The 19,425-nt window shown below is 30.0% G+C and overlaps 2 protein-coding genes and 1 pseudogene across 3 annotated transcripts; 1 reads left to right on the forward strand and 2 right to left on the reverse strand.

Moving 5' to 3' along the window:
- Positions 1-4,153: 4,153 nt before the first annotated feature.
- LOC103575082 (poly [ADP-ribose] polymerase-like) lies at positions 4,154-5,488 on the forward strand. The gene is made up of 3 exons (XM_014439422.2): positions 4,154-4,234; positions 4,328-5,345; positions 5,414-5,488. The coding sequence occupies exon 2, from the start codon at positions 4,358-4,360 to the stop codon at positions 5,324-5,326; it is 969 nt and encodes a 322-aa protein (XP_014294908.1). The 5' UTR covers positions 4,154-4,234; positions 4,328-4,357; the 3' UTR covers positions 5,327-5,345; positions 5,414-5,488.
- Positions 5,322-6,903, reverse strand: LOC103575087 (lipase 1-like; annotated as a pseudogene).
- A 1,720-nt stretch (positions 6,904-8,623) lies between these two features.
- Positions 8,624-18,254, reverse strand: LOC103575083 (uncharacterized). Of its 2 annotated transcripts, none has more exons than XM_008554707.3 (8): positions 18,032-18,254; positions 16,162-16,928; positions 12,527-12,671; positions 12,302-12,439; positions 10,570-10,805; positions 9,998-10,203; positions 9,169-9,645; positions 8,624-9,077 (listed from the first exon to the last, which is right to left on the reverse strand). In XM_008554707.3, the coding sequence occupies exons 2-8, from the start codon at positions 16,903-16,905 to the stop codon at positions 8,777-8,779; spliced, it is 2,247 nt and encodes a 748-aa protein (XP_008552929.1). In that variant the 5' UTR covers positions 16,906-16,928; positions 18,032-18,254; the 3' UTR covers positions 8,624-8,776. The 2 variants fall into 2 exon arrangements, with proteins under 2 accessions (XP_008552929.1, XP_008552930.1); XM_008554708.3 differs by lacking the exon at positions 18,032-18,254 and adding an exon at positions 17,670-18,015.
- Positions 18,255-19,425: the final 1,171 nt, after the last annotated feature.

Genomic DNA, 19,425 nt, shown 5'->3' on the forward strand with positions numbered 1-19,425 from the left:
TATATAAAAAATAAATCTGTGCCAATATAAAAAAAAAAAATAATAATGAGTTACAATAAATAAAATGGCAGTTAAATTTTCTGTCTTTGTATGAAAAAAAAACAAATAAAATAAAATAAAAATATCAAATTGAGTAAAAAAAATTATCAAGCGCGAATAGTTATGTGACTAGTGTATTAAAATAAAATAAAACGACTATAGAGTATTAAACGCTCACTATCACTTAAAAATAAAAAATTGTGTATAATAAATTAATAAATAAATAAAATTTTAATCATAGAAAAAAAAACTAAAAAATCGTAAAGTAGAATCGATGTTTAGGAAACGTATTTCGAAGACTTAAATAATTAAATGAGAACAAGACAAAATATATATATACAAATATATATATATGATAAACAAATAAATAAAAAATTTTGGCATTTATAATTGATATTATTTTAAATTATTGAATGATAATTAATTTTTTTAAATTGTATTAATAATTTATAAATTATTGTAAAGCTTAAAAAATTGTTAATAACAAAACTACACGTCCGTTGTTGTAAATAATTGTGCAATTGTATAGAAATAATACTAATTAATTATGAATGAGTGAGTGATCTTAAAAATAATTATTAAGAAAATAAATTTTTATTATTAAGTTTAACAAATAATGTAATTTTTTTTTATTGATTATTGTAATTATTATACTATACTTGTTTTATTAATTATTATTATTGATTATTAATTGATATTGTCATTAAATCATGATCATTAATCATTAATCATTTATTGTTATTCATGTTTACTTAATGTTAATTAAATAAAAAGTTAAAGAAAATAAATTTTTATGTTTAATTATTTAATTTAAATTAATTATTAGTGGTATATATTTATAAGTATCATATTTATTGTAAAGTTACAGGTTAGATTATTATTTTATGCCTCAGTAAATTTTTTGATTTGAATATTATAAAAATAAATTATTAGGAATTGGACAAAACTAAAAATCGTACGTCAAAATAAAATGGCGGCAGAATATGATAGATAAATATTTTAAAAATAAAAGAAAAAACACGCAAGTGTTTGAACAAACCTTGGTGGAGAAATAATATGCAGAAGGGTGTCCTAATACACTTGGAGATTTGATTTAAATTGCACCAAGTGTACTGCAGCTAAAAAACGTCACTTAACTGCTATTTCCCACCAGACGATGCCAGATGATTGGGCTCAGGAACTTGGAAGTTATCAGCATCAGCAATCCGCAACACTTTACACTAGCACTGAACACTCAACACTTCACGACACAACAGACACTTTGCACAATTTAAATTTTACAAACACTGCACGTTTTAATTAAACAATTACTATGAGAAATAAATTTGATGGATAATTTCGCGAATTAAATGCAATACTATGTTTTAATTCAAACGTAAAGAAAGATCTAGACTATTGCTGCCATTGTCGTAGATACTGACTGCCGCTATTAGACCGCTAGCTGGTACACAGCAATCAACTTTGCGATTTGATTTTCCTACCCCCACTTTAGCAAAAATTTGAACGTTGAATACAGTAACGCGCAGTAGCGCCAACGGCGCGAAATTGCAAAATTGAAATTTAATAATTTTTTAAAAATGTATTAGTGTCAATAATTATATTAATTAAACTAAAAAGTATGCTTGAAATTTTTTATTTTCATCAATAATTTATTAACTATTCTTATTACTTGCGTGGTAAATTTAGATATTCGAAAAATAACTTATTAGAAATGAAAGAAAAATTAAAAATCGTGATTCTAAATAAAATGGCCGCAGAATATGATAGACCCTAAATTAATGATTAAAATAAAAAATTTCGAGTATACTTTATAATCTAATTAACATAATTATTAACACAAATAAATTTAAATAAAATTATTCAATTTCAATTTTGAAATTTCGCGTTACGATGGCGCTACCGCGCGTTGCTGTGTGGCGGATCTGAACCCCCCAGTCACGCCTCTTGAGACCGGAATTAAAACTAGAGCGACTAACACGCCGCTCTATAGTCAAATCCTGAAAAGAACAAACCAGCGCCAACGGGATAAAAACAAATCAGGAGATTCACGCTACAGCTCTGGCAAAGGATACGCATAAAAAATACATACGATAAAACCAAAGTGCTAATATATTTGTTTAAATATTATTTAATAAATAAAGTTTATATTTTTCATACTTTCGTTCACTTGTAATTATTTAACTAGTGGATTAAGTTAATGATAAGTCCACAGCTGTAATCAACGTTCAAATTTTTGCTAAAGTGGGAGTGGGAGAATCGAATCGCAAATTCGATTGCTGTGTACCAGCTAGCGGTCTAACAGCGGCAGTCAGTATCTTCGACAATGGCAGCAATAGTCTAGATCTTTCTTTACGTTTGAATTAAAACATAGTATTGCATTTAATTCGCGGAATTATCCATCAAGTTTATTTCTCATAGTAATTGTTTAATTAAAACGTGCAGTGTTTGTAAAATTTAAATTGTGCAAAGTATCTGTGGTGTCGTGAAGTGTTGAGTGTTCAGTGCTAGTGTAAAGTGTTGCGAATTGCTGATGCTGATAACTTCCAAGTTCCTGAGCCCAATCATCTGGCATCGTCTGGTGGGAAATAGCAGTTAAGTGACGTTTTTTAGCTGCAATACACTTGGAGCAATTTAAATCAAATCTCCAAGTGTATTAGGACACCCTTCTGCATATTATTTCTCCACCAAGGTTTGTTCAAACACTTGCGTGTTTTTTCTTTTATTTTTAAATTATTTATCTATCATATTCTGCCGCCATTTTATTTTGACGTACGATTTTTAGTTTTGTCCAATTCCTAATAATTTATTTTTATAATATTATAATATCATATAATTATAGTAATTAAAAAGAGTATAATTTTTGTAATAATAATCTGTTCGGTACTTGATTTACAAATAGAAAAGAAAAATCATTTAATTAAATCAGATCATTTTTTCATTTTCAAAGTACTGGTGCTCGTCGTAATTCGTTTTATCGACTTGAAATCCAGGTAAATAAATCTTATTAATTATTTTTTACGTCTCAGTGTTTAAAAAATTCACATTTTTAGCCTTTGCACTGTAAAAAATCAGGTAATATTGAAGACAGCTAATGATTTCTGAATTTTTTCAAAAGGATAAATTATAAAAAACAAAAAATATATAAAAAAAAAATTGCCCTCATAGTTTTTTCCATTTAATACATGTGCAATTTTTTAGTATTTTTTTTTTTTTTTGTAATTGAGTTATTGAAATAAACATTAGAAAATTATTAATGGTCTACTAACTTCAAGATCATACAATTAGCGGAATGAACACGCTGTTAATGCGAAGCAGATGACTGTTTATTTATTGAATCCTCTCAAAATGAAATTAACTCTCAAAGGGAGTTCAATTTAATGTTGAAAATTCGATTCCAAGTGAAATTCACTCCCAGTAAGAGTTTATTTTAATAATAAAACTATGAATCGGAATGAATTTGAATTGAAATAAAATCCAGGTGACCCCAAAATCACTCCACTGATAAAACAAACTCCCTATTTACTCCTCATGCAAAGAAATTTTTTTAAACTTCGTAACTCCAAGTGACAGAGTGAATTCGGATTAAAATAAACGCCGTAATCGCTCCGATTCACTCCCAATTTTTTACGGAGTGGATATATTACTATTTCAAAAAAATAAAATCCTTCAAACGAGACCAACATTTTTTTTCTCCGCATAAGTCAGTGCTCTCTAAAAATTAATTAGTAAAATTTACTGCGAATTAGTTAATATGCGCTATTTCTCCAGCTACAAATATACCACTGTTTGGATTATTGGTATACTCATAGCTGGATAAATAGTGACTATCTACTGATTCATATTGAATGCCATTAATTCATTTTTAAAGAATGAGTCCAGATTTTCCATATTTTTTCCATGCCTTTTCTCGACAAGCGAAAAAACTACAGCCGTGATCAAAATATAAATAATGAAATAATAAACAAGTCCGTCTATTTTACCCATAGAAAAATAAATAACGATTTCTGATACACAAAATTGTTATCTTTCGCTCCGGGGCACATTTATTTTTTTTCCTACTCCAAGTCTATCAACGTCTTTTTTATATTCACCTCATACTCTAGTTATAATTAAACTGCGATACCAACAAGTATTTAAAACGTTATTTAAGTATCTATTAACGTTTCCAAATCTCAAATCAAAACAATATTTTCATGTAAGTTAAAAAATTATTAATTCCGACTAAAGGTAAAATATAAGAAATTATATTTTTACTTTTCTAATAATTATTTATCTATTTTATGAACAGATAAAAAAATCAAAGTAACTTTTAATTAAAATGGTGAAATCAACGCTTTCATTACCTGTTCAAAATTTAATAAAATTAATTTTTGATATTAAAATGTTAAAAGAGATTATGGATAATTACGAACTGGATAGCAAAAATAAAAAAATTTTTAATAAAAAATTAAATAAATATCGTGACCATAAGAAATTGTACGCATCTTACTATAGACATCGCTCGTCATTTCACCTCACCAATGAAGAAATTTTTAACGTCATGTATGAAATGATCCAAGAATTATTTGACTCAAGTACTGATAAATGCAACTTTGTGCATAGAATGTACAGTCAAACTGAAAATTTACTAGACATTTGTTACAACAAATTACACTCAGCTATCGAAGCCATCAGCGTCAATACTGACATATTTGAAGTAATTATCAGATACATCACAAATTCTCATTCGCGATTCCACGATCACTATACTATCAAAGTGGACAATATATTCTCTGTACAAAAGCAAGATGATAATAAGAACCTGAAAAATTATGATAATAAAATATTACTTTGGTATGGAACCGAGGTTCATAATATTGCCGCCATTTTGTGTAAAGGCTGGAATAACTCAGGATCAAATGGCCGCAGTTCTGATTTCGATAACAGCATTAGGTTTACAAATATTGTATCAAAGGCTGCTAACAATTGCGGTACTTATGGTAAAAATAAAAATGGTATCTTGTTGTTGTGTGAAGTTGCCCTAGGCAATGTAATGGAATGCCACCAAACTGATAACGATAACCGGAAATTAGTTGTTGGTAAGCATTCGATTTTAAGAAGAGGATTTTTATCACCGAATAATAATATTGTTGAAAAAATAGACCGTGATGTTAAAGTTCCTAGTGGACCACTTGTTGAAAATTTTAATAGAACAAATTTACGTCATGATGAATTTTTTGTTTATAATTCCGATCGAATTAAAATTCGCTATATTGTAACTGTTAAATTCAAATACTGCACGCGGTAATAATGACTCAAAATTCAAAGTATTTACTTTTGTTAATAAATTATTTTTTCATATTATAATATAAATATATATAGTAATTTTTTTCAGTTAATCATTATCACTAAATTTTTTAACAAGTTCAATAACGTGATCATAAACTAATGTTTTGGCGTCTTTGGCCCATATAAAGTCCATGTGGGTAAAATTCGGATATCTCACTTTATATTTGTCGACTATATTTGGCATTAATTTAGACAGTGCTTCTACATCCTGGTAGATAATGATTATTAATTATAAATTTTACGAAAAGTATTTAATAATCGTGATTAAAAATTCCGATCAGATTCAATTGGTCAATGAGAAGGCGTTCGAAGCGCCCTCGGGCTTCAATTGACTTAATCGATTTTGATCAAAGATTTTAATTAGGATATTAATAGCCGTCCTGGCGAATCTGAATTACGGAAAGTTACAGAATTTACCGAATTTTGCCGTAATTTATCAGAAAATACAGTAATTTTATGGCGAAACTGCCGTATTTCACGTAATTTATGGCAATTTACGGTTATTTGTGGAATTTTACTTCAGTGTACGGTATTTTACGGCAATTTACAGTAAGTACCTTATGCTTCTTTTATTTTTACAGTCTTACAGTGTAATACTTCACTTTACGGTAAAATACCTCAAACTTGCCGCAAGTTTACGGTAAAATACAGCAAGCTTTTCGCGAATTAGCAGTAAAAATGTCGTACTTTTGCAGTAAAGTGCCGTACGTTGACCGTAAAATTCGTATTTTACCGTAAAAAATCATAATTCAGATCTGTCAGTGCAATCCTATGTATTTACCGTTTGATCTGTAGCAAAATCAGCGTCAGAATATATTAAAGCAACTGGAGAAGCAACTCTCGATAAATTATACTCTGGTGATTTTGTCGAATTATAAATTTCCAAATTTTCATTTTTACCGTAATTATGTTTAGCAAAACGTTTTGATGTTATTCCTTTTGTGTAAAATGAAATAAATTTTTGGATGATGTTCCTGCTGGGAAGTGAGATAAAACTTGTGAAAAAATACTCTGAAAAAATAAATATAACTAATTAGTAATTACACAAACAACAAGTATGACTGTTGCTAATTAGTTATAATCACATTATTAAACTGATTATTAGATGCGAGAATAGTAAAATATATATTACGATATAAAGCCATTTGAATTTTTGACAGTCTGCATCCAAGTGAGTAAATAAATTTATATAATGGACTTTGAACTCCAAAAGAATTCATAATTCCTAGTTTACGGTAAACCTATAAAATAATTATCTTTAGATTTATTTTGTTACAATAATTTGTTAAAAAAATTACTTACTCTTCCGAACAACGTCATGAAAGGGCCGACAATTCTTACTCTTTTGTTAATGTGTTTCAAAAATGCAACCGGCGCAAGGCAAATTAACGCTTTTACATTTTTAGCCATTTCCGGGCGTTCAGACTTCATTATAAAACTAATCATTGTTCCTTGTGAATGGCCAATAATAATGACGTTATCATTTGTTATGTTCTTAATATAATTAATTGTTGCGGGTAAATCATAAATACCCATTTCATTAAAGCTAAAAGTAAAAGTACAAGGTCTTGAGTAGTATGTACTTCATTACTAGCTCCCTTAAGTTGGCGGGGGGAATTCAATGTTTGGCAAATTTTTTCTAGCAATTCGTTTGTTCGATGATTGTTCGTAAATGTTCGCTATAAATAATTATTTGTTCTTTTTTTTGTTTTTTTAATTAAATTTTTAAAAATTCATTTGAAATTAGCGACCGTTCAGCACTTACTGCTAAAATGCACCGAGTTCGAGCCTCAGCGTGAGGTGCTCCATAGCATAGAAAGGTGGGTCGCGGAGTGGCCACAAATCGGGCGGGTTCTTGCCGCATCCCCAGACTCCTTTAAAATTTTTAATGGTTTCAGCAAAGATTGTCTCCACCACAAGCTCAGAAGCCAGTTCCAGCACCGAGAGGAAGGAGGAGAAGACTACTAGATAACGGTTCAACTGGCATCCACTCAGTTGTTGTCGGAGCTTCTGGGCATGGGTGTACAGAACTCACGATTTGTGAGGACTCTGTGCATCTTAGGTGTCAGTCCGAAGTTAGGTGTGTGTGCGAATGTGTTGAAGTATGGATGAGTGAATGGAAAAACAAACTGGGTGTCTTCTCAGGAAGGCAGGGGAAAAAACCACGTCCCCTCTTGACCAACTGTGGTATGTCGACCAATACATGAAATTGGTACTATGGGGGGCCCATTCCAAGCCCCACTTCGACCAAGAGTCTCTTTATTTCCTGAGACGGTAGGAGTGCATGGGCCCATTTGCGGTCGGACTCGTAGTGGCTGTTGGTTCGGCACCCACATGCAAAGGATCTCTGATCCTAAGGGTTATAACATCCGCCAATATTGAGCTTGCTCAATGTTTCGCTTTTATAATATTATAGTGGAAAATAGGGGATTTGCGCAGCGCGAGTATGCCCAAAAGGGCGAGGTACCGGCTTCCGGATGGCGGAGGTGAACTTAGGTTCCGTTACATTAATTAATTAATTGTTCGTTTGTTTTTATATTTATAATTAATTATTAAAATTTTAATTATGCCCGTTGATCTAATAGTGTTGCGCATGCGCAAGTGTCTGCTCTAGGTTTTAAATTTTTTATTGTTTTCATTATTATTTATGTTTTAATTAAATGAGTAATCTTATCAAGTCATCATCAAATCCTGTTGATCATTTAGCACATCATAAGGGTATTCAGGTATTTTCCGGAGAGTAATGTCAATCAGCCACAATAAATTTTATTTGAAAAATTTAAAACCTAGAGTAGATATTTGCGCATACGCACAACTACTATTAGAACAACAGGCATAATTAAAATTTTAATAATTAATTATAAATATAAAAACAAACGAACAAACGCTATTTTTGGTGGGATATTAACAAACAAATCAAGATAAATGGACAAAAAATAAAAGGGATTGAAAATGAGTATAGTCACCGCTAACTTCGAATAAATGTTTAAAAATTTATTTAAAAAAAAATAAAAAACGAACAAATAATTATTTATAGCGAACATTTACGAACAAACAAATTACTAAAAAACATTTGCCAAAAATTAAATCCCCCCCCCCCCCACCAACTTAAGGGAGCTCAGGTTCACCAGTAGTATGCACCATAGTGACAAGTGATGCCCATGAAAAGTAAAAATTAATGGAAAATTTTCACAGTGTAGAGTCGGACTATCGGAGATAACTCCCTGATCATTTAAATAAACAACAACATCAATAATAAAATTTCCATTTCTCTTTATTAACAATATGATTCCAAAATTCCATGACATTTATAATAAATATTTTTTTAAAAACATTTACTAATACAAGTCAATATAACTCAATTGAATATTGTCAATCATTAAATTTTTATTTATACACAACATCGCCCTTAGTATAGTCTTGGCAGGTTAGTCGATTTCGACTCAACGTATTGCGAATGATCGATACCAATTAATTTAGGGGCTATGAATCCTCCATAATTTCTAGCTCCACGATGGAAAATTCCAACACCACTCAGTGGTATGAAGCTCGAGCTAGCGGCAGGACGTGAATCAAAGTAAGGGATTGTCAATTGACCTAATTCGCTTTTACTCGATCTTCTAAATGAAATTTCTTGGTTGGGATGAGAAATCTCTTCATTTTTCGAACTTTTCAAAGGATCTTGGCCGTTCGTAAGTTTTACTGTACTCCTAGAAAAATAAAATGATCATTTGAAATAAAAATAGAAAAAATATCATATAATATCTGACACCATAATTATTAATGTAATATATAAATTACCTTCCTGTTCCATAATATCGTTTACCCTTTTGCGTTTTTTCGTCAGCGACAATTGCCTTGAACGGTTCGTTCTTGTCTGGAGTCAATATGCCGTTTTGATAGTCAAACCTTGTCGCCATTACTTCCAACTGTATTGGGCTTGAATTCCACGAACCATCGGCATTATTTGCTTTCGAGTTACGGAACCGAACGCCAGTAACAATGTAATCTTTTTCTACGGCAACATCATCAAGGAATAAGGTTTTACGGTTGTGACGCAGATAAGTGTAATCCTCATCGTAAACAAGTCCAATTTTTTTGCCGTCTTTTATTTTCCAGAATGCACCTTCTGGTACGTTTTGGCTGTATACTAATTTATCTAGGGGTACCCAAGAAGAGTTGTCACGGTCTATCGTGCCACCAGGTCTTAGAGGAGCTTGCTCTATTTGAATTTGCACAACGTTGTCCTTTTTACGAAGTCTTACATTTGAGACGACCCTGATAAATTATTATTATTATTTAATATTTTATTTAGCGACCATAATTATAGTTCATATAAATTTTATTTAGCACCAAATCGGTCGAAAGCAATATTTATTCTATCTATAATTTATTCTTTCTTGATAATAAAATCTATATAATCCTAGATTAATTTATAAGTTAGTTACCCCCCTATTCGTTTTTAGATCTATCCTTTTAAATACTCAAACATTTTCTTTCACAGACTGGTATCGCATCAAACAATTTAAATATTTTATCAATCGGAGCTTAGTAATACACAAGCCCCCCCCCACCTAAATCAAACTGCATAATTATAAACCAAAATACCAATAGAAACAATATATCTTACATATTATTCTTAATATCAGCATATTGTGGCATCAAACTAAATGTACGTGTTGCCGTTGATTCAGCACCTTCTTCAGCACACTCACACATACATTCTACACATGCTGATCCGCTCATCGTATCAACAAATCGTCCATCGCAGGATTTACGGCGCTCTTGATTCACTGACTTCTCTATCCACCAATATCTACGTCCTGTTCCTTCATTCTATTGAATATTTATACTGATATTATTATTATTATTATTATTATTATTATTATTATTATTATTTTTATTATTATTATAGAAAACGCATCTCCAAAACAACTTTACAAAACGATGAAATTCATAGGAAGGTAGATATAAATAAGCAAATCCAGAATTCACTTAAGATCATAAATTGTTTTTAGTTGTTGGAAAAGTCTCAATAAAAAACGAAACGTTCAAATTATGATCTACTACAGTAAATTATGACTTGACTTATCAATGTCCTCTTCCCTGTGCATTTGATCATTTTATTATTGTTATCATCATTTTTATTATAATAACTATAATAATTACTTATAGCTACCGTTTCAAAAGTAAACTACTTACAGCTTCACAAAATTGGTATGAGTTTTTGATCTTGCAGCTGTGTAGCCTGCCATAGCATGGTCGCTTTGGACAATAACTACGGACATTCACATCTGCATACTGTTTAAGATCTGTTTTACATGCTATTTTATTAATTGTATTGATATCCTCGCATTTATCACTACATCTCATACCAATTTGATCAGTACTTACATAGTACGATCCAAGAAAATATGTCAATGAAAAAGAGTTAACATCTATAAATAGAAAAGAAAATAAAAAACTTTACAAAAATTGAGCGTGTCAGTACTCAAAATTACTTAGATGAAATTAATAATTTTCAATCCTTGTAATATTTTAATGTTTTCATATTGTTAAAGGACGGGCAAAACAGGACCAACCCGGGTCAAAAATAAAACTTGATTTAGACTTGGTTTACCAAGTCGAAATTTGAAGCCATTTTTCACGAGAAACTCAACTTTTTTTTACGGAGATATGAAATACAATGAGTTTTCGCCTTGGTTTAGACTTAACTGGCTTACTTAGTCACTATTTAAGACAAAAAAGTCAAGATCAAGTTGAAATTGACTTGGTTTAGACTTATTCGACTTAAAATTTAAGGCGAAAAAGTCAAAACTAAAGTGAAATAATTTTTATATATTAAGGCGAAATAAGTAAGGCGAATAAATAACTTTTTCTCGACTTGGTTTAGCAAGTCAAAAGTAAGGTGAATGACTATCGTGCTTAAAGTAAAGATGAATAAGTTCAAACTTAGACCAAAAAATATAAATAAGTTGAAACTAAGATGAAAAAAATTTAATTTAAGTTGAAAAAGTCGAGATCTCATCGAAAAATCGTCGGCAAATCGATAACTTCAAAAGAAAATGAGGCGAAGTGAGCCTGAATCAAGTTTTATTTTTGACCCGAGAAAGTAACAAAAGCGATTTTTTAGTACTGTTAGTATATAGATGCCGAAAAAACGAATTTATTGAAGATAAATAACGTACACTGTAAAAAATTTGAGTCCATGGTTGGGTGTGAAATTTTCAATACCGTCGGTATGAAAGTTACACGATGCACTCTGTTAAATTTTTGGCTGTGTGAATTAAAAAGACCACACCACCATCGGTGTAAATGTTAAATACTTATGTTAATAGAATCATCAACTTATCAACTTCTAAGCATAGAATAGTTTATAATGATCATATAAATTATCAATGGCAAAGATTTGTATGTATATATATGGGGCATCCCACTCCAAATCGGACGGTTTCGAAAATTGTTGTTTTTGATTATCTTAATTTTTCGATATTTTTTTAATACCTCCCAAAAAAGGCTTCCTAATAAATTTAGAGATTTATTTCATCAATTATTCAAAAAATATCGACTTTTCAAAAAAACGCTCTTTTTATGGTTTTTTAATTATTACTTTCTTAATGATGGTCGAAATTCAATTTTTTTTTTTTTTTTTCAAAATTTTTGTTTCTCAATAGCCTTTACATAAAAATATGTCAAACAAATATTCCCGGGTCATTTTAAGTCGAATAAGTCTAAACCAAAACAATACATTCGACTGAAAAATTTATAACAAAAAATTTTGGGACCCTAATAAGTGTAAAAAAATGTTCAGAGTCATAAATGACGTTAAAAAAAAAATAGAAATTATCAAATTTTCAAGGTGCCTCGTTTTACCCACTCAGATCCATTTTGCCCGTCCTTCCCCTATATTATATATATATTTAGAAGTAATTACCTAATAAAGCTTGAGGAGGATCACACCTCATTATTTCAGTCGATGCGTGTGCCATAGCAGTTTTCATTGCGCTCAAATATTTTGAATTCCGCTCAACATACCCGTTATATATTCTTTCAAGATCATTGTGTGCGCTTTCTAATGGAATAAAAATAAAGATTTAAACATTATTAATAATATGGTATAATGTTAATTAAAGATAAAGTAAATATTTAATGTTCATACGTCCTGTTTTAACTTCATCTTGAAGAGTGGCAACTGTTAGCATAACTAATGCACGATATTCGGAAATAGAAATCATGTTGTAAATTCTCTTCAATTGATCTTGATATGTATCAGGAACATCACACTTATCTGAGAATGAGTCCAACTGGAAAATAAATAACGAATAAATTTAGTATGTGTTAAATTAATTCAATTTTTTCAATAAAAGTACGCGACTAGATTCGAATGCGCGACTGCTTGTCGATTGAGTGCTGTGACGTGCATCTAAGGACTGAGTATAATTATTTACAATGTGGAATTATTAATGTAAATAATTATTATTTTTATAAAATATACGGACAGGACAAATTTATCAACTTAACACCTTGTGGTATATGAATAAGGCCCCGTAAAACTCATAAACTCTTGTACTTTGTTTACTTTTTTCAACGTTTCTACACTTGCAGTAACTACACTCAAGAGTTATTCATTATTATTCTCAATAAATAATCATTTAATTAATAATTTCAATATATTGATGTCATCAATAATTGTTATTAGGTGTACAAAAAAAGTTCTACCCGTTTTTCAAAGATGGAGTTATCTAACAGCTATTTATAGGTTAGCTATGAATACGTATATGTACATGCACAGCTGTTTGTACTCTTTAAATTCATCAAACTTTTAATATATTAATCTTCGATATATATATTTTTTTATTAAGTTAAAAATGGAAGTAAGTAATGAGCATATCCGTCATTGTCTTTTATATGAATTTCATCAAGGAAAAAGTGCTGCTGAAGCTCAAAGAATAATCTGTGCAACTTATGGTGACAGTGTTATTGATGACAGTACTTGTCGAAGATGGTTTCGGAAATTCACAAACGGAGATTTTAATTTAAATGATAAACCACGCTCTGGAAGACCTTCAACAATCAGTGACGAGAAATTGGAAGAATTACTGAATCAAGATTCTGCACAAACACAACAAGAACTTGCGAAAAAGTTAAACGTTACTCAACAAGCTATTTCTGAAAGATTACATGCTTTAGGTAAGATTCAAAAAGAAGGAAAATGGGTACCTCATGAATTAACTCCAGAACAACGAGAGAGACGAGTTGACACCTGCCTGTCGTTGCTTTCACGACATAAAAAAAAAAGTTTTTTGTGGAAACTTGTAACAGGGGAGGAAAAGTGGGTTTACTATGAGAATCCTAAACGTCGAAAACATTGGGTAGACCCAGGACAACCAACGACATCAACACCAAAACGTAATGTTTTTGGGAAAAAAATATTGCTTTGTATTTGGTGGGATGAGTGGGGCGTGCTATATTATGAGTTACTCAAACCAGGAGAAACCGTTACTGGAGAACGCTACAGTTGTCAATTAAAAAAATTAGCAGATGAAATCAACAATAAAAGACGATTTGCGGGACAAAAACCTCGACCAGTGATACTGCAGCATGATAACGCCAGGCCTCATAGAAGTTCAATCGTCCACCACACTATAAATGATTTACAGTGGGAAGTTTTACCGCACCCGGCGTATTCACCAGACCTTGCACCGTGTGGTTTTCACCTATTCCGTTCATTGCAAAATTACTTGGCTGACAAACACTTACAAAATGAAAACGAAATGCAAAAAACAATAGATGATTTCATTTCGACAAAAGATCAAGCCTTTTATCGCCGTGGGATCCATCAGTTGCCTGAGCGTTGGCAAAGGGTAGTAGATGCTGATGGTGGTTATTTTGATTAAAATTTGTATTTTATTTAAAATTTTTAAATATATTTTTTTTTGACAAAAAACGGGTAGAACTTTTTTGTACACCTAATAATTATTTATTTAATGGTGATAATCTGTACTACTTAATAAACTTTAAAAGTATTTCAAAAAATTATTAACGCAATAACTATATTAATTGATACATTTTTAAAATATAAAAATGTACAATTTTTTAGATAATTGAACATTGCTCCTTATTATTTAATATAAGTACTCCACAATGGTATTTAATTTAATTGTTTAAAATTTTAATTGATTAAAAAATTCATTTATTTATTATTATATTATTAAGAGAACTTTTTTATTATCAATCATTGAGAAAAATCGATTTATCTGTATCATTCGAATTACATTTAAATTACTCGAGAAAAAATGCGATCGTAATTATTTTCTTTAAATAAATTAATATTTTAATTATTCTGTCACTAAATATGACTGAATGTCACCGAATATATACTATATTATTTATATCGCGTTACTTATTCCAAAATTACAAAGTTTTATATTTCCATTTGGTTTTAGGAAGCTTCTCAAAGCCAAAAAAGTGTGCATAGAAAAAAAAAGAATTTATTGACACAAAAAATCTTTACTCGCCTAAAGAAAATTTTTACTTGCCCTAAGAAATTTTTCACATTGTGAATTAAAACCAAAAAGTTATTTAGAACTAGAAAAATTTTTTTGTGCAAGGAATCATTTCTTGACCAAAATAATCTTTTCTCGCCCCAAGAAAATTTTGATATTGAATTTATCATGCATAAAATTTCTTGGTGCAAATAAAATTTTTTGAGGCAAGAAATCGTTTTCTTCTGAGTATTTTATAAAATCAGTACACGGAAACAAAATTATGGGAATGGTTCTTATAATTTTGTGAAATTTCATCCTATACCAGTATAGGAATGACGACCATAAATTATGGGAGCAGTTGCTATAATTATAGGAACGATTCCTATAAGTTATAGGAACCATTCCTATAATATTATGGGAACCATTCTTATAATGTTATGGGAATGGTTCTCATACTACTATGAAAATATTAATTTAAAGAAAACTTTGGAAATCACGTCTACAATCCACAGAAATATAATAATATTTAATAAATAATGTTTAATAAAACATAAAAACAAAAATTCACAGAATAAAAAACAAATTCGTATTTGGCAAAAAACGTTAAAATTTTTAACAGGAATTTTTTTGTCAGCACAGAACATTCAAGAAAATTCAAATTTTCGAAATTGAATTTTTAATTTCAATAAAATCTCAAATTTGGAAAAAAACTCGAACTTTAAAAAAAGCTTCATTTGAATCTTTACATATCATGAGGAAAATTTCTACACTATTTTGCGAAAAAAAAAATTTTATGATGCAATAGGAATGGTTCTCATAAAATTATGGGAATAGTTCCCATAATATTATAGGAATAGTTCCTATACTAATATGGGAACCATTCCCATAATAGTTTGAGAATAGTTCTCATACCATTATGGGAATGGTTCCCATAATGATATGGGAATAGCTCCCATAATATTATGGGAATGGCTCCCATATTAGTATAAGAACTATGCCCGTGTCATTATGGGAACGGTTGCCATAATAGTATAGGAACTATTCCTATACTATTATAGGGATGGTTCTCATAATATATAGGAACTATTCCTATAATAGTATGGGTACAATTCCTATACCATTATGGGAAACATTCCCATAGTACATAGGAATACTTTCCATAATTTTCTTTCCGTGTAGTGATATTTGGACAGTCACTCAGTGACTGCAGGTTGCTCGTTTATATAATTTAGATAATTGTTGATGTTCAATTTCAATTTATCGTTTAATACATTTCAATTTAAAATAATAATAATAATAATCTTACCTGTTCTTTGAAAGCGAAAAATTTGAGGAATCCATCATAAAGAAAGGCTGTTTTTTGACCAGGAGTTACTAAAAGTAACATTTGGTTAAGAGTATCTGGTATTGATCTTTTTTCTTGTGACAATGCTGTAGTATAAAATATCTCATATGTCTCGGGTGTGAATGAATATGATGTATTACGAATTGTGTTGAACCGACCCCACAGAAAATCTATGCGTTGAGTATGCTTTGCTAATTGCGCAGAAGCTTCCTGGTATTGTTGATCATTTTCTAGCGTTTTAAAAAAATTTTGCACCATTTCCGACATCATGTCTTTAATGGATTCAGTCAATAAGGGCAATGTTTGAATAATGTGATCAGACTTAACCAAAACTTTGTTCAATTTAACTTCTGTTCGGTCGGCTAACGACAGTTTGTCTAAAACGTCATTATCTAATGCGAATATATCTAAACCTACTTTCTCTAATTTAGTATTTATATTATGAACCAATCCAATGTTTTTTTCATAAATGGAACCTTGTTCACGTATCATATTTTTTATTTCCTGGATTGTCTTCTGGGTTTCGTTACTTTGCGCAAACGGGTCTTTGTATTTATTATGACCCGGTGCTATGGACTCCGTTATTGAGCCGATCATTCCTCTAGCGGCACTGGCCATTGCTGAAATATCCATAAGTGGAACAGCATTGGTCTCGTAACTTATTAAAGATGCAACCATCAAAAACAAAAATGGTAACTTGCCCATTTTTGTTATTCGTTACTTTTTACCTATAAGAGATAATTATTTTTAGTGTCAACAAGTAAGAAGATAACTGCCATACTTTCATGCTACGAGTAATAATTGATTTAAGATAACAGACAAGTTCGGTATATAGAATATTTCCTGACGGATATCGATTATGTATTCAACTTGAATGACTAAGTTTATTTTCCTGATAATTTGTATTTTTAAACTTAGACACGATTTAAGACGAAAAAGTCGAAATTGATTTGGTTTAGACTTATTCGGCTTCAATTATAAGGCGAAAAGTCAAAACTAAGGTGAAACGCGAAAACACATTTTGCACTAAAAAATACAACTTGCTTTTGACTTGGTTGATCAAGTCTAAAGTAAGGCGAATAAATAACTTTTCATCGTCTTGGTTCAGCAAATCAAAAGTAAAGTGAATACTGTCGTGCTCGAAGTGGAGACGAATAAGTTTAAATTAAAATGAAAAAAGCTCTAAAAGTTAACAAAAATTTAATTTAGATCGAAAAAGTCGAGATCTTATCGTAAAATCGTCAGCAAATTGTTAACTTGTAAAGAAAATAAAGTGAAGCGAGTCAAATTTTTTTTTTTGACTCGGGTTTTTACTAATTTTTTTTTTTGTCACAAACTGTTTAAAATTTCTCGAAATGTTTAAATGAAAAATTATTTTTAAATGTTTATCGGATTTAAATAATGATATTAAAATATCAAGAGACAGCACATCGTGTACATAAATAATTACAAGAAAACTAAACTCTTACTTGGATTTGTGATAAGTATAATTTAAATACTTTTTATCAAGTCAGCATGTGAATAGAAAATACTGTGACTGACTCCCGCTTTGAGAAGTTACCTCATCACTACACTTTTTTTTATTTTTAAACTTTTTTGTACTCACAATAAAAAGTTTAAACTTCGAGTCGCGTGTCTAGAGTTCATATGGAGCACCAAGATTATAATTTAAATTTCCACTATTGATTATCATTTCAATTATTTAAACAAAGTACGCCAATTATCTTTATAATTGCAATTTGTAAATAAATTTTTTAAATATATTGCAATACTGACAATTATTACTCAGTTTACTATTGATGTTATTGTTATAATTATTAAATAGACGTACCTGAGAATGGGTATGTGGATGATAATACGTGGCAGACGCGTATAAACAGTGATTGGACACGACGACCAATGCGAGTTTATATATTTTAATAATTATTGAGTCCACTCAACACACACTTAGGCTACTCGTTAATTACTCAAAAAATGATAAGCCATCAGTCATTATAAAAACTAATAGTAATAATAATGATAGTAATAGTTATTGGAGAACAAAGACGACAATGTTGCAAACAAGTGCGTCATACGAATTACCTCTTGAAATATACAAATTCTTCTAATCATTTATTTTTAAATTATTCAGTCAATTTATAAATTACTTCTACCAAACCCTAAATTTTGAAATTTATTTTCAGTTTATACTCAATATCTGTTAAATGATTAATAGTTATAGAATATAATTTAACAAAGAAAATAAATATTCAAAAATTATAAAAAATAAAGAAATGGAGTAGATGAGTCGAGTCTTGTTAATCGAGGCATTAAATAATTTAAATATTTATAAATTATAGATTATTTTATCGCCAATTGAAATAACGTTAAAAAATTCGGGAGGTACATTTAATATACTTTAGTAAGAGACACGAATGCAAATCAATAAATGCATAACTTTTACTATATTTTACGAAATGTGTAGTAGAAATCACAAAATTCTAGTTATAATGGATAAAAAGGAATTATTACATCTCACACTGTAATCTTTAAAATATATACATTAATTCCATTTGATGTTTCAGCAATCACGAAGTTTTACAATTTAAAATCTAAAATTTGTATCGCTCAATTTGTTTGTTTATTAATTATGATTTTATAAAATTTTCTTTATTCGTTGTTTATTTTCCTGTTATACAATTATTTTAAATATTTCTTAGTTCAGCTAAACAAAAGGTAATAGGGGAGATCGGGCAGGGGGTCCCATTTGATGAAATTTCGATTTTCGCAAATCGGGGTGAAAACAATAACTTCCCGAATTTTTCGAAAATCGCCGATTTTCTTAGCAGGAAGTTAAAAATTGTTTTATAATCAATTTTACAAATTAAAAAAAAAATGATAGTTTAAACAAATCGCACCATTTTATCTAAATTTTGACGAGCATATTTGTATTCAGCAGCTCAAACTACATGAGAAAAACATCACTTTTGCCATCGACCCCGAATTGCATACGGGTCTTATAGTCGGTCCCCGGACCAGTTATTTGTACAGTTTCGTTTGCGAAGCACTGCGTTACTATATTTTGAAATTTAATGAAATATTAGATACAAAGTCAATTATTCATGTTTTCTTTTTTCCATATAATTCATTCGTATTTTTTATTAATAGAACAACAATTCGTTAAACCAAGTCTACTCTCTTAAATCTGAAATAGTGAAAATAGTGACAATTCACTATTTGCTGGTC

The sequence above is a fragment of the Microplitis demolitor genome, chromosome 6 (assembly GCF_026212275.2).
Source record: "Microplitis demolitor isolate Queensland-Clemson2020A chromosome 6, iyMicDemo2.1a, whole genome shotgun sequence".
Taxonomy (NCBI): domain Eukaryota; kingdom Metazoa; phylum Arthropoda; class Insecta; order Hymenoptera; family Braconidae; genus Microplitis; species Microplitis demolitor.